Genomic DNA, 22,349 nt, shown 5'->3' with positions numbered 1-22,349 from the left:
GGCAGAGAAAATCCCTGACCCCGCCGGGAATCGAACCCGGGAACCCGGGCGTGGGAAGCGAGAACGCTACCGCACGACCACGAGATGCGGGCGCCATTTGAACCATTTTTTGTGTACACTGCAGTTGTGGATTTGAACTACCCGGCAAACACTACCCCGTTTTATAGGTGCGCTGACATCATCCTTGGTGAGGTTGTTTGTTGACCGGAGTGCTATCTTTCGTGCAGACATCCGTTGACAATGTATACGATTATGTCATGAATTAGACACAGGACGGGGGAATAGTTGTTTGTTGCTTTAATTTTGGACACCAGTGTATGTAGTATTTGTTTGGCTTGTGTCTATGTGGTCAGACTGTGCACGCTAGTAGTTGGGTAACGCGTGTGTTGCAGCTGTAACAGCTGCAGCGGGCTGTGGCAGACGGTGGGCCAGGTGTACGCTCAGCTGCTGCTGGCGCTGGCCGCGGTTTCCAGTCTGCAGCAGCCGGGACCAGCCAGGAGCGCCGGGGCTCACCTCCAGGTACCGTACTGGCGCATCCCACACTCCACTCTCCACACCAGCTGCTCTGCAGTCCCTAGCCTCGCTTGGCTACACCGTCGTTGCGACCACACCTCCCTCCCCCCCCTCCCCCCATCAGTGTTTTACTTTTGGGCACTGTCGCTGTTTGTGTAGCCGAGGGCGTTAGTACTCGCCTATGCGGTGGCCCTCAACTGTAAGGTAGTTGGTGCCAACCCAGAGGCGGAAGAAATTGTGGGTCAGAAGAAATTTGCGATACTTATGTCTGCATTGGCAAGTGATATTGGGTGCTATGACCTGACTTCTTGGTGGGTATTTTGAATTCCATTGTTTGATACTATTATTCGATGTCAAGTTCTTGTCGGTTTCGAGAGAAACCGTACTGGCGCATCCCACACTCCACTCTCCACACCAGCTGCTCTGCAGTCCCTAGCCTCGCTTGGCTACACCGTCGTTGCGACCACACCTCCCCCCTCCCCCCATCAGTGTATTACTTTTGGGCACTGTCGCTGTTTGTGTAGCCGAGGGCGTTAGTACTCGCCTATGCGGTGGCCCTCAACTGTAAGGTAGTTGGTGCCAACCCAGAGGCGGAAGAAATTGTGGGGCAGAAGAAATTTGCGATACTTATGTCTGCATTGGCAAGTGATATTGGGTGCTATGACCTGACTTCTTGGTGGGTATTTTGAGTTCCATTGTTTGATACTACTATTCGATGTCAAGTTCTTGTCGGTTTCGAGAGAAATTATTTTTTCAATGTCTGCTGATTGTGAGAAACTAAATACTGTCGCCGTCCCGGCTAGCCGCGCTGCTTCCCGAGCGGGAAGGCGTGCCGGTCCCCGGCACGAATCCGCCCGGCGGATTTGTGTCGAGGTCCGGTGTGCCGGCCAGCCTGTGGATGGTTTTTAAGGCGTTTTACCATCTGCCTCAGCGAATGCGGGCTGGTTCCCCTTATTCCACTTCAGTTACACTATGTCGGCCATTGCTGCGCAAACACTGTTTCCACGTATGCGAACCGAGCGAGGTGGCGCAGTGGTTAGACACTGGACTCGCATTCGGGAGGACGACGGTTCAATCCCGCGTCCGGCCATCCTCATTTAGGTTTTCCGTGATTTCCCTAAATCACTCCAGGCAAATGCCGGGATGGTTCCTCTAAAAGGGCACGGCCGACTTCCTTCCCCATCCTTCCCTAATCCGATGAGACCGATGACCACGCTGTCTGGTCTCCTTCCCCAAAACCAACCAACCAATCCACGTATGCGCGTACACCATAATTGCTCTACCACGCAAACATTTGGGGTTACACTCGTCTGGTATGAGACATTCCGGGAGGGGGCGGGGGGGGGGGGGGGGGGCGGGGGTCCAATGGGGGGCCGAACTGCATAATAACCCTGGGTTCGGTCTGGGGCGGCAGTGGGGTGGGTGCGTACTGCTGTGGCCTGTTGTGGGGTTGTGGACCACCAAGGGCTATAGTGGCATGAAGCCTCTCTGTCGTTTCTAGGTCCCCGGTTCAATACACAAATACTGTCTCTGTTCGATACTGCAGTGTCTGAACAAACATTCCATCGTAATTTGGAATAACACAGACACTGCAATATCATATTTATCCACCAACACCGCACAATCGAATTTCCAGTAAAATGTCTCCCCTGTAAAGGAATATACATAGTGGATGTATCAGTACAGGTGGTAGACACACGGTTGACAACATTTGGAAGCTTCGGTCTGGTAGTGAGCCATGTTCCGACACCCTAATGGCAGGGCGACCACTCGCGATAAGCGTCAAATTTGGGTTCGAACCCCGGTTCGGCACAAATTTTCATTGTCTCATTCCATTATACAACTGATGGTTGTCCATATTAGCAACTGCGAATACATTTGATGCAAACACTTTCTCGTCTGTCGGAGCGTTCCTCAAGCTGTTTTGACATCATTAGGGAGTGATGTGGGATGTCCCCCGTCTCGCTGAAGTTACAGCATACACATGATCAGCAGGAGGTTTCTGCAAAGTTCATCAACTGGGGACGATGGCAGACGTATTGGAGGTCCCATCCCTTTACTTGTGGACGTCACCCAGATGAAAATACTGCCACTACTTTCCTGAAAGGTTTACTATTACCGAGAGTGACACATCACTTGACGTGGTTTGGACGAGCTAGTATCCCACCATCGCCGTCCAAGGACTCTTCAGCCCGCAAGACGTTTTCCCATTCTTTGAGCTTCCAGCCGTGGTGCCCTTGTGTCCCTGTTAACTTCTCTGTCCTGTGACGTGCGGTGAGCAGAGATACACGTGTGTGACGGAGATGGTTGTTCTGTCTCGTTTACCACAGGCAAAAAGAGTGCAACAGGCAGCGCGTTGTCGGCGCTCCTGTTGATCACTGTGATGAAAGAAGTCATCAATAGAGTGAAAGAAGAAGCTGATAAGGAATTCAACGCATTTACCGTTGCAGATGGAGTTGTAGTCTGGAGAAATGAAGAGGACAGAGTTTAACAACAATTAAACTCGTGGAACCAAGGCTTGAGACATTTGGGCCTAAAAACCAGCTATAAAAAAAACAGTTGATATGTCAGTCAGCAGTCGAGGATTACGTATGAATATAACCTGGATGGCTAAAATACTTTGACCTCTTTCAGTACCTTGGTAGTAAATCAAGACATCAGGTCTTCCACTGAAATCACTGTTGTTGTTGTGGTCTTCAGTCCTGAGACTGGTTTGATGCAGCTCTCCATGCTACTCTATCCTGTGCAAGCTTCTTCATCTCCCAATACGTACTGAAGCCTACATCCTTCAGAATCTGTTTTGTGTATTCATCTCTTGGTCCCCCTGTACGATTTTTAACCTCCACGCTGCCCTCCAATACTAAATTGGTGATCCCTTGATGCCTCAGAACATGTCCTACCAACCGATCCCTTCTTCTAGTCAAGTTGTGCCACAAACTTCTCTTCTCCCCAATCCTATTCAATACCTCCTCATTAGTTATATACCCATTTAATCTTCAGCATTCTTCTGTAGTAACACATTTCAAAAGCTTCTATTCTCTTCTTGTCCAAACTATTTATCGTCCATGTTTCACTTCCATACATGGCTACACTCCATACAAATACTTACAGAAACGACTTCCTGATACTTAAATCTATACTCGATGTTAACAAATTTCTCTTCTTCACGAACGCTTTAGTTGCCATTGCCAGTCTACATTTTATATCCTCTCTACTTCAATCATCATCAGTTATTTTGCTGCCCAAATAGTAACACTCCTTTACTACTTTAAGTGTCTCATTTCCTAATCTAATTCCCTCAGCATCACCCGACTTAATTCGACTACATTCCATTATCCTCGTTTTGCTTTTGTTGATATTCATCTTATACCCTCCCTTCAAGACACTGTCCATTCCGTTCAACCGCTCTTCCAAGTCCTTTGCTGTCTCTGTGTCTCTGACAGAAGTACAATGTCATCGGCTAACCTTAAAGTTTTTATTTCTTCTCCATGGATTTTAATACCTATTCCGAATTTTTCTTTTGTTTCCTTTACTGCTTGCTCAATATACAGATTGAATAGCATCGGGGAGAGGCTACAGCCCTGTCTCACTCCCTTCCCAACCACTGCTTCCCTTTCATGCCCCTCGACTCTTATAACTGCCATCTGGTTTCTGTACAAATTGTAAATAGCCTTTCGCTCCCTGTAGTTTACCCCTGCCACCTTTAGAATTTGAAAGAGAGTATTCCAGTCAACATTGTCAGAAGCTTTCTCCAAGTCTACAAATGCTAGACACGTAGGTTTGCCTTTTCTTAATCAAGCTTCTAAGATAAGTCGTAGGGTCAGTATTGCCTCACGTGTTCCCATATTTCTACGGAATCCGAACTGACCTTCCCCGAGGTCGGTTTCTACCAGTTTTTCCATTCGTCTGTACAGAATTCGCGTTAGTATTTTACAGACGTGACTTATTAAACTGATAGTTCGGTAATTTTCACATCTGTCAACGCCTTCTTTCTTTGGGATTGGAATTATTAAATTCTTCTTGAAGTCTGAGGGTATTTCGCCTGTCTCATACATTTCGCTCCCCAGATGGTAGAGTTTTGTCAGGACTGGCTCTCCCAAGGCTGTCAGTTGTTCTGATGGAATGTTGTCTACTCTTGGGGCCTTGTTTCGACTTAGATCTTTCAGTGCTCTATCAAATTCTTCACGCAGTATCGTATCTCCCATTTCATCTTCATCTACATCCTCTTCCCTTTCTATAACATTGTCCTCAAGTACATCGCCCTTGTATAGCCTCTCTATATACTCCTTCCACCTTTCTGCTTTCCCTTCTTTGCGTAGAACTGGGTTTCCATCTGAGCTCTTGGTATTCATACAAGTGGTTCTCTTTTCTCCAAACGTCTCTTCAATTTTCCTGTAGGCAGTATCTATCTTACCCCTAGTGAGATAAGCCTCTACATCCTTACATTTGTCCTCTAGCCATGCCTGCTTAGCCATTTTGTACTTGTTGTCGATCTCATTTTTGCGACGTTTGTATATCCTTTTGCCTGCTTCATTTATGGCATTTTATATTTTCTCCTTTCATCAATTAAATTCAATATTTCTTCTGTCACCCAAGGATTTCTACTAGCCCTCGTCTTTTTACCTACTTGATCCTCTCATGCCTTCACTACTTCATCCCTGAAAGCTACCCATTCTTCTTCTACTGTATTTCTTTCCCTCTTCTTGTCAATTGTTCCCTTATGCTCTTCCTGAAACTCTGTACAACCTCTGGTTTAGTCAGTTTATCCAGGTCCCATCTCCTTAGATTTCCACATTTTTGCAGTTTCTTCAGTTTTAATCTACAGTTCATAACCAATAGATTGTGTTCAGGGTCCACATCTGCCCCTGGAAATATCTTATAATTTAAAACCTGGTTCCTAAATCTCTGTCTTACCATTATATAATCTATCTGAAACCTGTCAGTATCTCCAGGCTTCTTCCATGTATACAACCTTCTTTTATGATTCTTGAACCAAGTGTTAGGTAAGATTAAGTTGTGCTCTGTGCAAAATTCTACCAGACGGCTTCCTCTTTCATTTCTTCCCCCAATCCATATTCACCTACTACGTTTCCTTCTCTTCCTTTTCCTACTATAGAATTCCAGTCACCCATGACTATTAAATTTTCGTCTCCTTTCACTATCTGACTAAATTCGTTTTTTTCATCATACAATTCTTCAATTTCTTCGTCATCTGCAGAACTAGTTGACATATAGACTTGTACTACTGTCGTAGGCGTGGGCTTCGTGTCTATCTTGGCCACAATAATGCGTTCACTATGTTGTTTGTAGTAGCATACCCGAACTCCTGTTTTTTTATTCGTTATAAAACCTACTCCTGCAATACCCCTATTTGATTTTGTATTTATAACCCTGTATTCACCTGACCAAAAGTCTTGTTCCTCCTGCCACCGAACTTTGCTAATTCCCACTATATCTAACTTTAACCTATCCATTTCCCTTTTTAAATTTTCTAACCTACCTGCCCGATTAAGTGATCTGACATTCCACGCTCCGATCCGTAGAACGCCAGTTTTCTTTCTCCTGATAACGACATCCTCTTGAGTAGTCCCCACCCGGAGATCCGAATGGGGGACTATTTTACCTCCGGAATATTTTACCCAAGAGGACGCCATCATCATTTATCCATACAGTAACGCTGCATGCCCTCGGTAAAAATTATGCCTGTAGTTTCCCCTTGCTTTCAGCCGTTCGCAGTACCAGCCCAGCAAGGCCGTTTTGGTTAGTGTTAAAAGGCCAGATCAGTCAATCACCCAGACTGTTGCCCCTGCAACTACTGAAAAGGCTGCAGCCCCTCTTCAGGAACTATACGTTTGTCTGGCCTCTCAACAGATACCCCTCCGTTGTGGTTGCACCTACGGTACGGCTATCTGTATCGCTGAGGCACGCAAGCCTCCCCACCAACGGCAAGGTCGATGGTTCATGGGGGGGGGGGGGGGAGCTGAAATCACTAACGGTATTAAAAAAACTCGATTTTAACATTAAGTTGGGAGTCTTCTATAGTACAACCAAAGTCCCGAAGAGCCAAGAAAACACTTTGCCTGGCATATTTTTACGATGCCTTTGAGACCTGTAGTATCGACAGCAGTGGCAGTAATAGACTCCAATTTGCAGAAATGAACTTCCTGAGATTAGTGCTCCAGAAAACAAGAAAAGATAAGAACCGGAATGAGAAAATCTTTCAAGAATTACAAGCGAAGTAATTATTATACCAAAGTGTAAGAACGTTGAATTTTATGTGGTTTCGACATGTAAAGGGGATGAATCAAACAAAAACAGCGAGAAAATGGGTTGAGAAGGAACTTGAAGGCAAGTGACCTACAGGGTGGCCCAGGAAATGGGAGAGCAGTCCAATGAAACAGGATCTGAAAGGAAGAGGATTGGAGGGGCACCACGCTGAGAGGAAGGGAGTGTACGTGGACGGACGAAGATGGACAGAGCTCTTATAACACACCCTGGCAACTGGAGATGGTTAAAGAATGATGACGATGGTGGTGGTTCTGGATGGTATGGCTGCTCATCGGTTGTCGTCCAGTACTGAATGGGCGAGTGATTTGCTGCAAAAGTTTACGAAGGGCATGAGCTGAAGTACGGCGTGGCAGAGTGGAAATGTTGAAAATGTGTCATCACATGATGTTGGGACAGCCAGTGGGAGCAGTCTTCGGTACCCAATGACGAGCTCTAAACGAGAGTCCATATGCCATAAAATAAGAACTGCTAACATTCTGACTTCGGACGTCAGTATCCCTGAAGATGAGGATTGATAGTATTACATTCTACGATTGCCTCATAATACGTAGAGCTTTTGTACTTCCTTGTTATCATACGTCTGCTAATAAACTCCTGTCGCAGACGCTATAGTGCGCATCGTGGAGAGGAGGAAGGAAGGAATATTAGGGCTTAACGTCCCGTCAGCATCGTCATTTACAGACAGCGCACAAACTCGGATTGTTTCAAGGATGAGAAAGGAAATCTGCCGTGCCCTTTCAAAGGAACCATCCCGGCATCTGCCTGGAGCGATTTAGGGAAATCACGCAAAACCTAAATCTGAGTGGCCGGACGTGGGTTTGAACCGTCGTGCTCCCGGACGCGAGTCCACTGTGGTAACCACCGCGCCACCTCGCTCGCTTGATGGAGAGGTTTATCGTTGATATTCGGAGAGCGTGTGTTCCAGGAAGAGCTGGGAAACATATAACTTCCTTCCACATGCGTCTCACGAAATGACCACCACAAGAAAATCAGAGCAATTGGAGTCCATACGCAGGTTTAGCGACGATCATTCTTCCCACGTGCCATTCGCGAATGAAACAGATAAAGTACGAATTAGAAAATACCCTCCTTCACACACGGCTGGGTGGATTCCAGCGTACAGATGTAGGTGTAACATATTCCGAGACCTAGGTTAGCGTGTTCGGTGACCGTTGGCGAAACTAACGGCTGTGAGTGATAGAAAGAAATCATCTCGTCGTTATGTCACTGGATACTGAAAATCAATCAATTAGTTCCTGCCAGCGTGACGTAGGATGTTAACAAGACACGCTTCAAGATAAGCGGGGGAACGGATTTGGTCGAAGAATACACGATCTGATAAAAAGTATCCGTACACCTGTTAGTGGCCATCAATATGGCGTGCGCCAGATATTCACCTTTGAAACGGCTTGAACCTACTGGGGACATTAAAAAAAATTTCCATTCCATTGTGGGACGTTGTACAGTAACCGGTTTTGAAGTACTTCAGTATAAAACCGGTCGTGGTTGCAAATTTATTTAATACCGATCACTCGTTTCACCCTTTTAGGGCGTCATCAGATAGAGTCAAAGTTGCTCGATATGTAACCCATCCGCCATAAAGTGGACGCAAAAGTAACTGGATATTTAACCCATATGTTTTTATAATGGATGGGTTACATATCCTGTTACTTTTGCGTCCGTTATCCATTTATATGGCTTTGTGACGGATGGGTTCCTTATCAAGCTACTTTTACTGAATCTGATGATGTTCCAAAGGGTTCATCATGTTGCTTATTTTAAATAACTTTGCAAACAAGATTGTTTTTATTCGAAAACTGCTGGGGACACTTTGAGTGAGGTGTCTGAATGTCTTTGGAGGAATGACAGGCCATTCTTCCTCAACAGCCGAAATCAGAGCAGACGCTGGTGTCTGCAGGGAAGTCGACGTTCCTTCTCATCCCACAGGCGTTTAATTGGATTGTCGGGACTCCGACCAGACCATTCTATTTCAAGAATGTTAATATCCCGTCAACATCGAGGTCATTTAGAGACGGAGCACTAGCTCGGATTGTTTCAAGGATGGGAAAGGAAATCGGCCGTGCCATTTCAAGTGAACCATCCCGGCATCCGCCTAGCGCGATTTAGGGAAATCGCGGTAAACAGGATAGCCGGATGGGGGTTTGAACCACCGTCCTCCCGATGGGAATCAAATGTGCTGGCCACTGCGCCACCTCGCTCGGTTCACAGATAGGTTCACCAAACTCAGACTCTTCCACTGGACTGCAACGGAATACATCGTTATTCATCAGTCCAGATGACTCGTTTCAAGTCACACACTGTCCAATGTCGTCGCCCTTTTTACCACCACAAGCGTCGCCTAGAATTGCCTACAGAAACGCGTGGCTTATGAAGAGCTGCTCACCACCGTATCCCACCTTTTCAAGCCCCTGCTCACAGTCACTGTATTAGCTGGACTGCTGGTAACACACTGGAACTCAAGAGTGGCTCCTTCAGCTGACTTTACGCAACATCTTACAACTACCCTCCACAACGCTCGACGCTCCCTCTCAGTCAGTACGAGAGCTCTGTCTGGCCATGCTTTAGCTGTGGTTTTCCCTTCCCGTTTCCACTTTACAGTCACACTACCAACAGTCTACTTGGGCGACTGAAGAAGGGTGAAATATCCTGATGGATTTGTTGCTCAGGTGACACGGAATGGCTAGCCCACTTTCCGAGGCATTGAGCTCTCCCGACCGAACCATTTCTCTGTCACTGCTTCTCCGCTGACAAAACAATACTCCCCGTGTCCCTTAATAATGTCAGGCCCACCGCTGGTGACGTATAGAGGTAAATTCCGCATTGCATAGGGGCGCCCGGATATTTTTGATCAGATGGTGTGTGCCTCGTGGCAGGGAGAACGACGGCTCTCCAGCGATCCGCCAACCACCCTCCAACCCCACCCTAGTGGTGCTACACCCATATATCCCACCGGTAGTAGTGTCCGGGAATCATAGCTTCAAACAACAGCGACAGTGTAACTCTGAGTCCGACTTGGAGGTGTGTTCAAATAGCTAATGATTAGGGCGACTTCTCGAGATAAAAAATAACTCCAGGTATGTCACACATATTCAAATGTCACAAGACAATCATATTATGACGTTGCAAGAGGCGGCTAATAGTCAAATATGGACGTTGTATGATGCGCCGAGGGATAGAGGTTATCTCGAATCTGACAGGGCGTAGGGGCGATGTTTATTGAATAGTTGTCAATGGGTCAGAGATTCTAGGAGTGGTACAGCAAGACAGAAATGGAGTGAGTTAGCAAACTATGTTTGGAACAATGGAACATGGTAAAACTCGACGGCAGGTTTAACCGAAGAGATTGGAGCGGGACATTTGAGAAGGATAGGATGAAAGTGCATTTTCTTAAGCGTAATTTTAATTTTCATGCTGTATAATAGAATTACAATGAATCGAGACAGACAGTTTTATTCGTCTCAGTGAGAAAAATTTAGCGATTCTCTGAGACAGTCTGTCTGATAATTACTGTCGGAGAAAGGCGCAGCCACGAATCAACACAACTGCAGACACATTAGATGTCTCAAATGAAAGATAATGCCGTATTCAAACTATGTTTGATTAAAATTCCGTGTCGATGTCGTCGGTTGGTCTGACACTACAGCTGTAATTACGTATGGCAAACGAGCACGTTGGACAAAAAATTAGTGTCTCTTACATTTGCCTTCATAATACTCTGAATCTGATGGCTCAGAGAACCCGCAAGTTACTTCAGATATGACACATCCTGCTGTTGGTTAGATCTTACGGAGATACAACATCGCGGGATGTTGATTGCATTCATGTTGCCATTCATCATGACCTTCAGCACATAAAGTGCTTTGCAACTTTAATATTTGAACTTGCAGATTACACTGGTCCAGATCTCTAATAATTTGCAAAGGATCGTTAAATAGGGGTGCATAATCCCAAATCACTCGGGTGATTTAGAATGGTGAAGCACGCTGTACCGTATGGCAATCCGACATGAGGATCTGGGCTCGACGAGTGCCTGGAGAGGGAGAGCTGCCGTCAACAGTAAAGTAGAGAGGATGGGATGTTACAGTAAGGGGCTGGTTTCCGTGGTTACACTGTGGTATCCTTATGGCGCTTAAAAAAACGTTTAATGGAGAAAGATACGATCGTATTCTACGTTACTGTGTACTGTATAGAGAAGAGGAACAGTTCGGAGACGTTGACAGAATCTTTTGTGGACAGTAACATTCCTGAAATGGACAGGCCTATCCAAAGTCTCGACCTGAAGCCAATGGAACACCTGTGGGATGAGTGACAGCGTCAACTTCGCTCCAGACCCCAGTCTCCAACATAATTACCTCCTATGCATTCGGCTCTCTCTGCCATTCCTCCACAGACATTCACAAACCTCACTGGAAGCGTTCGCATCAGAATTCAAGCCGTCGTAAAAGTCAAGAGTGGACACAACCCATATTGCTGTGCATGAATAGCTGTACACTGATATCATCTGCCATGCACTCTACAATTGTTTTCAGAATATGCATTAAGATACAGATGCGAACTCAAAATTTTAGGCCGAAGAACTCATAGATAAACTTTAATTTTCGTGCCTAGTTCTGATTCCGAGAACTTCGCAGACGAGAAGTATAGGATCCCAGTATCCTTTAATTGTGTTGTAGCCCATACACTTGGTAATTTTACCTTTAAATTTTTCCGGGAGATTTAAAAACTGGTACTTTTTTATAGGTTTCGACGTGCTCTTTTCGAATTTTTAATTTGTCACGTCCTATCTTTGCCGTTCACGCCGCCATATTGGAAAAACGGCGCCCAAAAACATTTCTTTGACAATATCTCTTTTCCGGCTCACTTTACGGTGAAAATATATATGTAATAAATTAAACTAGAGAAAATTTCCTCTAATTTATATGGTTAAATTAATCTTTTTGGCATACGAGCGCGTTTTGGCCAAAAAACTCATTTCCATATCACCAATGACGCAGAGTAAGTGGTGCGATCTTTTTTGTAGTATCCCCAGTAGGCTTAATCCATTATGAAATTTTTCAAATTCTCCCTCGCCTTCCTATCCTTGATGGACCGGGTTTTGTGAGTTCAAGCCGTCTTCCGTACCGAGAGAAACATCATAAATAGAAATTTCTTCCACGCTGTCCGCGATAGGGTTAACAGCTTCGTTGTCATACACTTACTCGAGAATAGAGTCTGTGCCTTGCTCTTCGCCCCCGATCTTGTAGCTGACCTTGCGGATTATCACAGGTAACACTGCAATTACTGCAAATAACGGAGCACTTAATCCAGCCTTTCTGCGTCGAGCCTCCTCTACATCCCTTTTTACATTTGCAAGAAATAAGTTTTACCGGTGTATTAAAGAGATGCAGTCTCCAGTGTGGTGCAGCCCGATCTTGCTTTTTTTTCTCATCCCCATCGCTCTGCAGTAAATGCAGTAAATGAAGCAGGCAAAAGGGAATACAAACGTCTTAAAAATGAGATCGACAGAAAGTGCAAAATGGCTAAGCAGGGATGGCTAGAGGACAAATGTAAGGATGTAGAGGCTTGTCTCACTAGGGGTAAGATAGATACTGCCTACAGGAAAATTAAAGAGACCTTTGGAGAGAAGAGAACCACTTGTATGAATATCAAGAGCGCAGATGGCAACCCAGTTCTAAGCAAAGAAGGGAAGGCAGAAAGGTGGAAGGAGTATATAGAGGGTTTATACAAGGGCGATGTACTTGCGGACAATATTATGGAAATGGAAGAGGATGTAGATGAAGATGAAATGGGAGATAAGATACTGCGTGAAGAGTTTGACAGAGCACTGAAAGACCTGAGTCGAAACAAGGCCCCGGGAGTAGACAACATTCCATTAGAACTACTGATGGCCTTGGGAGAGCCAGTCATGACAAAACTCTACCATCTGATGAGCAAGATGTATGAGACAGGCGAAATACCCACAGACTTCAAGAAGAATATAATAATTCCAATACCAAAGAAAGCAGGTGTTGACAGATGTGAAAATTACCGAACTATCAGTTTAATAAGTCACAGCTGCAAAATACTAACGCGAATTCTTTACAGACGAATGGAAAAACTGGTAGAAGCGGACCTCGGGGAAGATCAGTTTGGATTCCGTAGAAATGTTGGAACACGTGAGGCAATACTGACCTTACGACTTATCTTAGAAGAAAGATTAAGAAAAGGCAAACCTACGTTTCTAGCATTTGTAGACTTAGAGAAAGCTTTTGACAACGTTAACTGGAATACTCTCTTTCAAATTCTGAAGGTGGCAGGGGTAAAATACAGGGAGCGAGAGGCTATTTACAATTTGTACAGAAACCAGATGGCAGTTATAAGAGTCGAGGGGCATGAAAGGGAAGCAGTGGTTGGGAAAGGAGTGAGACAGGGTTGTAGCCTCTCCCCGATGTTATTCAATCTGTATATTGAGCAAGCAGTAAAGGAAACAAAAGAAAAATTCGGAGTAGGTATTAAAATTCATGGAGAAGAAGTAAAAACTTTGAGGTTCGCCGATGACATTGTAATTCTGTCAGAGACAGCAAAGGACTTGGAAGAGCAGTTGAACGGAATGGACAGTGTCTTGAAAGGGGGATATAAGATGAACATCAACAAAAGCAAAACGAGGATAATGGAATGTAGTCAAATTAAATCGGGTGATGCTGAGGGGATTAAACTAGGAAATGAGACACTTAAAGTAGTAAAGGAGTTTTGCTATTTAGGGAGTAAAATAACTAATGATGGTCGAAGTAGAGAGGATATAAAATGTAGACTGGCAATGGCAAGGAAAGCGTTTCTCAAGAAGAGAAATTTGTTAACATCAAGTATACATTTAAGTGTCAGGAAGTCATTTCTGAAAGTATTTGTATGGAGTGTAGCCATGTATGGAAGTGAAACATGGATGATAACTAGTTTGGACAAGAAGAGAATAGAAGCTTTCGAAATGTGGTGCTACAGAAGAATGCTGAAGATAAGATGGGTAGATCACGTAACTAATGAGGCGGTATTGAATAGGATTGGGGAGAAGAGAAGTTTGTGGCACAACTTGACTAGAAGAAGGGATCGGTTGGTAGGACATGTTTTGAGGCATCAAGGGATCACAAATTTAGCATTGGAGGGCAGCGTGGAGGGTAAAAATCGTAGAGGGAGACCAAGAGATGAATACACTAAGCAGATTCAGAAGGATGTTGGTTGCAGTAGGTACTGGGAGATGAAGAAGCTTGCACAGGATAGAGTAGCATGGAGAGCTGCATCAAACCAGTCTCAGGACTGAAGACCACAACAACAACAACATCGCTCTGCATTTCGTTCTGTCACTTTTGAACCTGGCGATACGTTCGGAATGAACGTTCTCCTGCTGCCACTTCTGTTGGCGGCACCGACGCAATACAGGGTGATTCAAAAAGAATACCACAACTATAAAAATGTGTATTTAATGAAAGAAACATAATACAACCTTCTGTTGTACATCATTACAAAGAGTATTTAAAAAGGTTTTTTTTTCACTCAAAAACAAGTTCAGAGATGTTCAATATGGCCCCCTCCAGACACACGAGCAATATCAACCCGATACTCCAACTCGTTCCACACTCTCTGTAGCATATCAGGCGTAACAGTTTGGATAGCTACTGTTATTTCTCGTTTCAAATCATCAATGGTGGCTGGGAGAGGTGGCCGAAACACCATATCCTTAACATACCCCCATAAGAAAAAATCGCAGGGGGTAAGATCAGGGCTTCTTGGAGGCTAGTGATGAAGTGCTCTGTCACGGGCTGCCTGGCGGCCGTCCAGAACTTTTCCCTTTGCACAAACACCCATTCTCTGTAAACTGTTTATACCAACGTTTAATACACCACCTATCAGGAGGTTTAACACCATACTTCGTTCGAAATGCACGCTGAACAACTGTCGTCGATTCACTTCTGCCGTACTCAATAACACAAAAAGCTTTCTGTTGAGCGGTCGCCATCTTAGCATCAACTGACGCTGACGCCTAGTCAACAGCGCCTCAAGCGAACAAATGTACAACTAAATGAAACTTTATAGCTCCATTAATTCGCCGACAGATAGTGCTTAGCTCTGCCTTTTGTCGTTGCAGAGTTTTAAATTCCTAAAGTTGTGGTATTCTTTTTGAATCACCCTGTATAATTAATTGATGATTCACGCACGCTATACACACTATTACGATCGCACAAGCGCGCCTGTTTTTGTTTCGCTACAAACTCTACTGCTGTCTCAGCAGCGCACAAGGAGCAATGACTTCTGAATGGCAATGTTCGGTCAGTGGACCGCAGTTGTGGATAGGAAGGTGCGACATCGTTTCCTCTACGCGAAGATGCAGAGATTAATTTCTCATTATTACAGCGTTTTCGACACACGTAGTGAACACTACCTATCTTAGTCCCTCCAAGAGTTTGCTGTTGTTGTTGTTCTTTTGAACATCTGACTTTCGAAATGTCTCCAATCCTTTTTCCTTCGCTCACTCACCTCACTTCCTTGCAATGCATATTCAAAAATAAAAGAGTTCACTTCCTTAGAGCCATGGCTGTAAAACTGCGAACGACGCTAAAACGATAATCTCGTACTGGTGATTCAGGCAGAATATTTGAGCTCTGTCGGCAGAATAGAAGGAGACGGGGAGGGGGTGGGGGGGAAACGCTTAAGGTACGTTGTCCAAGACGCGACGCATACTAGCGACTGCGACGGGTCGCTACGTGACGTCAGAAGTTGCCTGCTGGTGCATGCGCAGTTCGAGTTTGGGATGCGACGCGCGACTGTTGCGGCAGCTGCCGCAGCACTGCACCAGTGAGCAGTGTTGCGACGGAAGTCGGACGACACAAAGACGTACGGCTGCCAGAAAGATGTCGAGCCAGTCAAGGAAAACTGAAATGAGCCACTCACGGGATGTGATGCTCTGTGAGCTGGTCTCGCAACATCCTTGCCTTTACGATTTGAAGAACCCTAAATATAGAGACACTATGTTCAGAGACAGAATTTGGGAAGAAATTGGTGCACAGTTGAAACTGGCAGGTGAGTGAAATATATAATATTTTCCCATTAATGCAAATTTTTCAGGCGTGTTATGAAAATCAGTATAATCCATGCAGATGTAGAATTAGAATGATGAAAATGAACTTGAAGGTAAATTTTCGCATTACTCTTTTTTGTGACGATAAAAATTGAAAACGGCAAGTACATTATAAAATGAACAATCTAAAGTACAACGAGAAAGTTACATTTTACAATACCTTCACTTTGAAAGTAAACGGTAGATTGGTGTCTTGATGATACCTTCTAGTTGTGAAAAACCACCACCACATTGTTGTACAGCTTTCTGTAATCAATAGATGTTCGTTTTTGAGGAAGGCGTTTCTCAACAGATTGCGCAAACAGTATGCTGCAATAAGTAATTTGTCACATTCACTTCAATTCATTGGTAGAAGATGGTGCTCAGAAAACTTGTGCCAAAAGTGCACTACTGTTTTACAAGGCCCTTCTGGTCTGACACAGTTCACAATTGAAATTCGTCTTTTGTAAATCCTGGAGTCATCTTTTGAGTGCAGCTTGGCAAGATTAAATGTTCAAGTCATCCGTAACGATGTATGCTGTCAGAATATAAGAACATGGAAGTTCATTTGGATGGGAATAAAGATTGAGTCGGCTATGAAAGTTGCCTTAGCTTGTTCCAAAAGTTTCTGCATGGGAGAAACTGACAAGTATAATTTGGAGAAATTTTGTGAACAAGCACGGACATTATTTCTTCCACATTTCTGCCAGTGTATACTGTAGACGTTCAGAATCAAAATTCTAGAAATGTTTAAGGTGTAACCCTATCTTGTTGTCAAAAACTTGAAACAATGCAATGACGCTAGCATGCGCTTATTGTTAATAAACTTATCTTTCATTGGAATTTTAGGTGAAATGTGCAAAAACAGATGGAGGAATATTCCGGACTCGTATCAGAGAAATAAACGAGAAAGAAAGCTTGGAACAGGTTCAGATGCCTCAGCAAAACCAAGAAAATGGGTTCTGCTTGATCACTTGGCTTTAAGAAACCTACATTTCGTGGCATTTTAAATGAAATTGTCAAGAGCATATGGAGAAATATTAGTAACTCATACCGGAGAAATATGATATAAAATGGTTTCATTAGGTCCAAATGTGTCAGTGAAACAAAACAAATGCATTCTGTATCGTGTGATGACCACACGATTCTCGTTGCGCGTCGACAGAACTGGCGGCTAGTCGCGACGCTCCCGGAGATATATGAGCCCAAATCTCGGAATCGGAGATCGATATCATTCTGATCTCAACTTTAAAAATAATTTCGATATGTTAGCTTCTTTTCATCGGCAACGATGTATGACCTAACGTCAACCATACGTAAAGTAGCCAGCGACCACATTTTTCACTGTACACAATTCAAATTTTATGCAGTAGGTTACTTGTAAATTAAGTATCGGAATAACTGTGACGAATATCGGAAAAATAGACACCTCATTATCAAGCTGTGATGTGAAACTGTAAGATACGCAAACATCAATTTTTGTGCCTTTTACTTTCCTCGCAATTAATAGAGAAGTAATATACAGCGAAAAAAACACGCAAAACTGGAAGAGATACTTTTCAATTTTTTAAAGTAAAAGGAGAATCTGTATCTAAAAACTAACTCTGGGAGCCGATGTAACTTTGTTGCATTAACATACAGTATTTTTTACAGCAAGAAAATCGGAATTCTTATTTTTCTTATGTATTTGAATCCGCCGCCGCCGACCGGAGCTTGGGAAACAGCGACGACTCCAGTCGTGTTGCGGCCGTGTCGCCGTCTGCCAGGGTGGGAAAAGAGGAGGGGGCAGCGTCGCAGTCGTAGCCAACTGTCGCGTCTTGCACAACGTAACTTTGTGGCAGGTCCCTTCATCCATGCGGCGCGACCCTTTACACTTGCGCCAAAAAAACGTTTGTCTTATAAACTAAAGGAAATTTTCTCTAATTTAATTTATTATTACATAACTAGCATTGGGGAAAAAAATTAGTACACCTGGAAAGCGATTCTGGTGCGATGGCGGCTTATACAGTGTGGGTGATAGCAGATGGACTGATAGTGGTTTCGACGTCGTCCGCCAACAGCGAGCATAGTGGCGTAGCTGCCAGAGCGCCATCCGTGTCTCCGTTTAATGGGGAATGCTCACAGCCACAAGCGGGCGACCTTGCCAAGAAGACGCACTCATGCTTCCTACAGCCAACCGAGCGAGTTTGAAAGGGAAAATTGTGGGCTTCGGAGTGGCGTGACGGTCCTTTCGCAGAATTGCTACAGAAGTCGGGTGCTTGCTGCATCAGTTGTGCAACGATGCTGATACCAGTGGTCATGTGAACATTCTCACACCGGCAGACGAGATCGTGGACGTCCACGCAGCACAGACACCCGCCGGGACCGTCGCACTGTAAGGGCGGCAGTGGCAGGTCGTGCAGCCGCCACAGCACAGTACGAGGGCTTGTGAGCCAGACGTGCTGCAAACCGGTTATTAGCAGAGGGACTACGGGCAAGCACATTCCTAGGCTCTAGGCCATCTTCCACTCACGCCACAGCATCGACTGGTGTCATTAGAGGATCACTTGGAAGGCTGTGGTCTTCAGCGATGAAAGCACATTCTGGCTGCCCGCAGATGATGGTCGTTTGTGCGTAAGACCTAGACGTGGTGAACACCGTCTCGTAGAGCACAATCGACCAAAACACACGCCTCCCCCCCCCCCTGTCGTTACGGTCTGGAAAGCTATAAGCTACAACTCTCGTTCACCTTTATTGGAGGGGACTCTCACCAGCGCTTGGTACGTGCGAAATGATGTTAGACCTGTTCTTTTGTCGTTCTTGCAGCTAGAAGGTGATGTGTTGTTCCAACAGGATAATGCTCGCCCACACACTGCCCGTGTGCTCTGCAAGACACGCAGCAACTTCCCTGGCCAGCACGATCTCCGGACTTGTCTCCAGTCGTGCACGTGTGGGATGTGATGGAAGGAAAAGGGATTCCTGCGCCTAGTCGTCCAACAACTCTTACAGGACTACGTGAACAGGTCGAGCAGGCGTGGCATAACGTATTCCAGGGCAGTATTCGCCATATGTGCGATCCACTACATCTCCACAAACTACTAATATGGGTGGTCGATACCTGGTGCCTCAGAAAGGCTTGTGCTGTTGACCTGTAAATGTAACACTAGTCTGCGTCGTATCAGATGACTGAAAACTAGTACGTGATTCCAAATCTGTTTTCAGTTTTTCCTATCACGTACAGCTTTGCCGCTGTTCCACTTCAGAGATATACTGCTGTACCAGTAGGTTATGCGTATTTCTCAATACGGCCCTGTGTACCTTTAGGTTGTTACACCTGTTCATGCTAGTTGTAATAGTGTGACACTGAAACTGTTCCTTACCTCACAGGCTGGGATTACCAGTGCTGTATTGTCATTATTCTGTACATTTAGTAGTATGGTATTCTGCCTTACGGCAGGTCTTGTCATGGGTCAAGCCTCTTCCACTTTTGTCAGTCCATAGCCAGTCTTTTCATTTCTGAATTTTGTCTCCTTTTATATTGTCCAGCATTTGATATCTTATTTTTCCTCTTCCCCCTTTTTCCCTCCACCATTCCTTCTATTTCTTACCGAGCGAGGTGGCGCAGTGGTTAGACACTGGACTCGCATTCGGGAGGACGACGGTTCAATCCCGCGTCCGGCCATCCTGATGTAGGGGTTCCGTGATTTCCCTAAATCGCTCCAGGCAAATGCCGGAATGGTTCCTTTGACAGGGCACGGCCGACTTCCTTCCCCGTCCTTCCCTAATCCGATGAGACAGATGACCTCGCTGTCTGGTCTCCTTTACCAAAGAACCCAACCCTTCTATTTCTTCCTTCAATAAACAGTCCCTCCTCAAATAATGTCCAATCCAGTTCCGTTTTCTCTTTCTGATAACTTTCAGCATGTTTCTTTCTTCTTCAACTCTTCTTAATACTTCTTCATTCCTTACTCGGTCTTCCCATTTCACTTTTTCAATTCTTCTCCGTATCCACATCTCTAGTGCCTCCAATCTTCTTTCATCTTCCTTCCTCAAAGCCAAGGTCTCCACACCATATAGTGCAACGCTCCAGGTGTAACATTCGGTAAGTCTTTTTCTCGGATCTTTGTTTAGTGGTCCACAAAGTATTTTCCGTTTCCTCTTGAATCCTTCTTTTGCCATTGCAATTCTTTTCCTAAGTTCTGTTGAGCAATACATATCATCCATCATTACACTTCCCAAGTAATTGAAGTTATTCACTTCCTCTATTTACTCTCCCTCTGTTTTCGTACGGAATTTTCTCCCATTTCCTCCAATTACCATGCTTTCCGTTTTCTTCTTGTTAATCTTCATTCCATATTCTTCTAATTTTGTGTTTAGATCATCTAACAATTGTTCCATCTCTCTTGCACTCTCTGCCATCACAACCATGTCGTCTGCAAATCTTATACACTCCACTCTCCGACCCCCTATACAAGCTCATCTCCTTCCATCAAAACTTTCACTAATAATTTCCTTCAGATGCATATTGAACAGTGTTGTTGATAAACAACAACCTTGTCTTACACCTCTTCCCAGTTCTATTTCTTCACTCATCACACCTCCTATTCTTACTCTTGCTGTCTGGTTCAAATCTAAATTTTTTAATTAGCCGTCTATCCCTCCAGTCAACTCCTTGTTTCCTTAGGATTTTCATCTGTTTGTCCCATCCGACACAGACAAAATGCTTTTCAAGATCAATGAACACAGCATACACCTTCCTTTTCTTCTCCATGTACCTCTCCCCTATCACTCTCTAGCCCAATGGCATCTCTAGTTCCCACTCCTCGCCCGAAACCAAATTGTTCATCTCCTATTACGCAATTCAGCTTTCCGTATAGGCTTCTGTTGAGCGTCCTTGGCTGCATGCGATATCAGGCTCACTGTTCTATGTCCCTCACACTTTTTGCTATTCTTTTTCTTTTCTATAGGTATTAAGATACTTTCTGTAAAGTTCTTTGGCCTTTTTCCTGTCATGTATATTTGATTACACAATTCAATCAACTCCCATTTCCCTTCTTTCTCCAATGACTTTAACAGTTCCACAGGAATCTCATCAATTCCCATTGTCTTTCCATTTTTCATCTCCTTTATAGATTCTTCAGTCTCTCTAGTTAGTATTGCGTTTCCTTTGTCATCATCTGCAACTTTATCTTCTTCTTCTATCCCAAGGTCTTCTTCATTTGGTCGGCTGTCTGCAGTCTTCTACATATTCTTCCCATCTTCTCATTATTTCTTGGGGTTCACGCACCATTTTACCGTCTGCTGCCTCCACTTCCTTTAGTCCATTGTTGTTTCTCTTTTCCCTGAATGTCAAATCCATTGCTTCTTTGTACATCAAATCATATTTTCCTTCTTTCTCTAGTTTCTCTATCTTGTCACACTTTTCTGTCAGCCATTTCTCCTTTACTTTTTCTATCTCCCTTCTTAATTCATTATTTAACTTCCTGTAGTTGCGCTTCCCTTCTTCTGTGTTTACAGTTTTCCATTTCCTGCGATCATCCATCTTGGTTATCATATCTGGTGTTACCCATTCTTTCTTTACTTTTTCCTCTCCTTGACTCTAAGCGTTTCCTTAGCTGCCTTTTTGATCCCATTTTTAAAACGATCCCATCTTCCTTCTGTGCATTCCGTTTCCTGTCCTTTCATCATCATTTTACAGTATGCATTCTCTAATTTTTCACGATTGCCTTTGTCTATCAGTTTCTCAATGTGCTCTCTCTTCTGTCCTCTCCAGGTTCTTTTCAATTTAACTGGAACCTCAGCTATTACTAATAAATGATCTGAACAAATATCTGCTCCTGGATAGCTTTTGACACTTTTTAGGCAATTTCTATATCTTTGTTGTGTCATTATGTAATCAGTTTGGTATCTTTTGTTGTCAAATCGAGATATCCAAGTGTACCGTCGTCTTTTGTGGTTATTAAATAGAGTATTTCCAACTACCATGAAATTTTCATTGCAGTATTCCAAGAATCTTTGCTCTCTCTCATTTCTTTCTCTCAGTCCAAATTTTCCTAGAGCTTTTCCTTCTGGTTCTTCGCCAACTACTGCGTTCCAATCACCCATTATAACAATACATGCATTTCTTTTCTCTCTCTCTCCGCTAAGTTTTCTATCGTCTCATAACATTCTTCTACCTCTTCATCTGAATGATTACTTGTTGGCATATAGATCTGGATGATAACTAAGTCTTTCTTTTTCCCTTTCAGTCTCATCATCATTATTCTTCCACTAACATAATCAACCTTGATAACCTAGTCCTTCAGTCTTTTACCTATCGAATTTCAACCCCATACATTACATTTTTATCTTTACCTGAATAGGACAATCGGAATTCATCACTTTCTAGTTCTCCACAACCACCCTATCTCACCTCACACGTTACGAGTACATCCAATTTGTTTCTTGTCATTTCATGTTTGGC

At 44.1% G+C, this 22,349-nt stretch overlaps 1 protein-coding gene across 1 annotated transcript in view; it reads left to right on the top strand.

Annotated features, from left to right (window-relative positions):
* The window catches only part of LOC126199674 (uncharacterized), a 439,743-nt gene that overhangs the window by 301,438 nt on the left and 115,956 nt on the right, over positions 1 to 22,349 (top strand). Inside the window, exon 3 of the mRNA XM_049936602.1 lies at positions 393 to 519. Within this exon, the coding sequence (XP_049792559.1) occupies positions 393 to 519 (127 nt within the window). The remainder of the gene's footprint in view (positions 1 to 392; positions 520 to 22,349) is intronic.

This window comes from Schistocerca nitens, chromosome 8, assembly GCF_023898315.1.
Source record: "Schistocerca nitens isolate TAMUIC-IGC-003100 chromosome 8, iqSchNite1.1, whole genome shotgun sequence".
NCBI classification, from domain to species: Eukaryota; Metazoa; Arthropoda; class Insecta; order Orthoptera; family Acrididae; genus Schistocerca; species Schistocerca nitens.
This window is presented reverse-complemented; position numbering and strand designations above follow the sequence as displayed.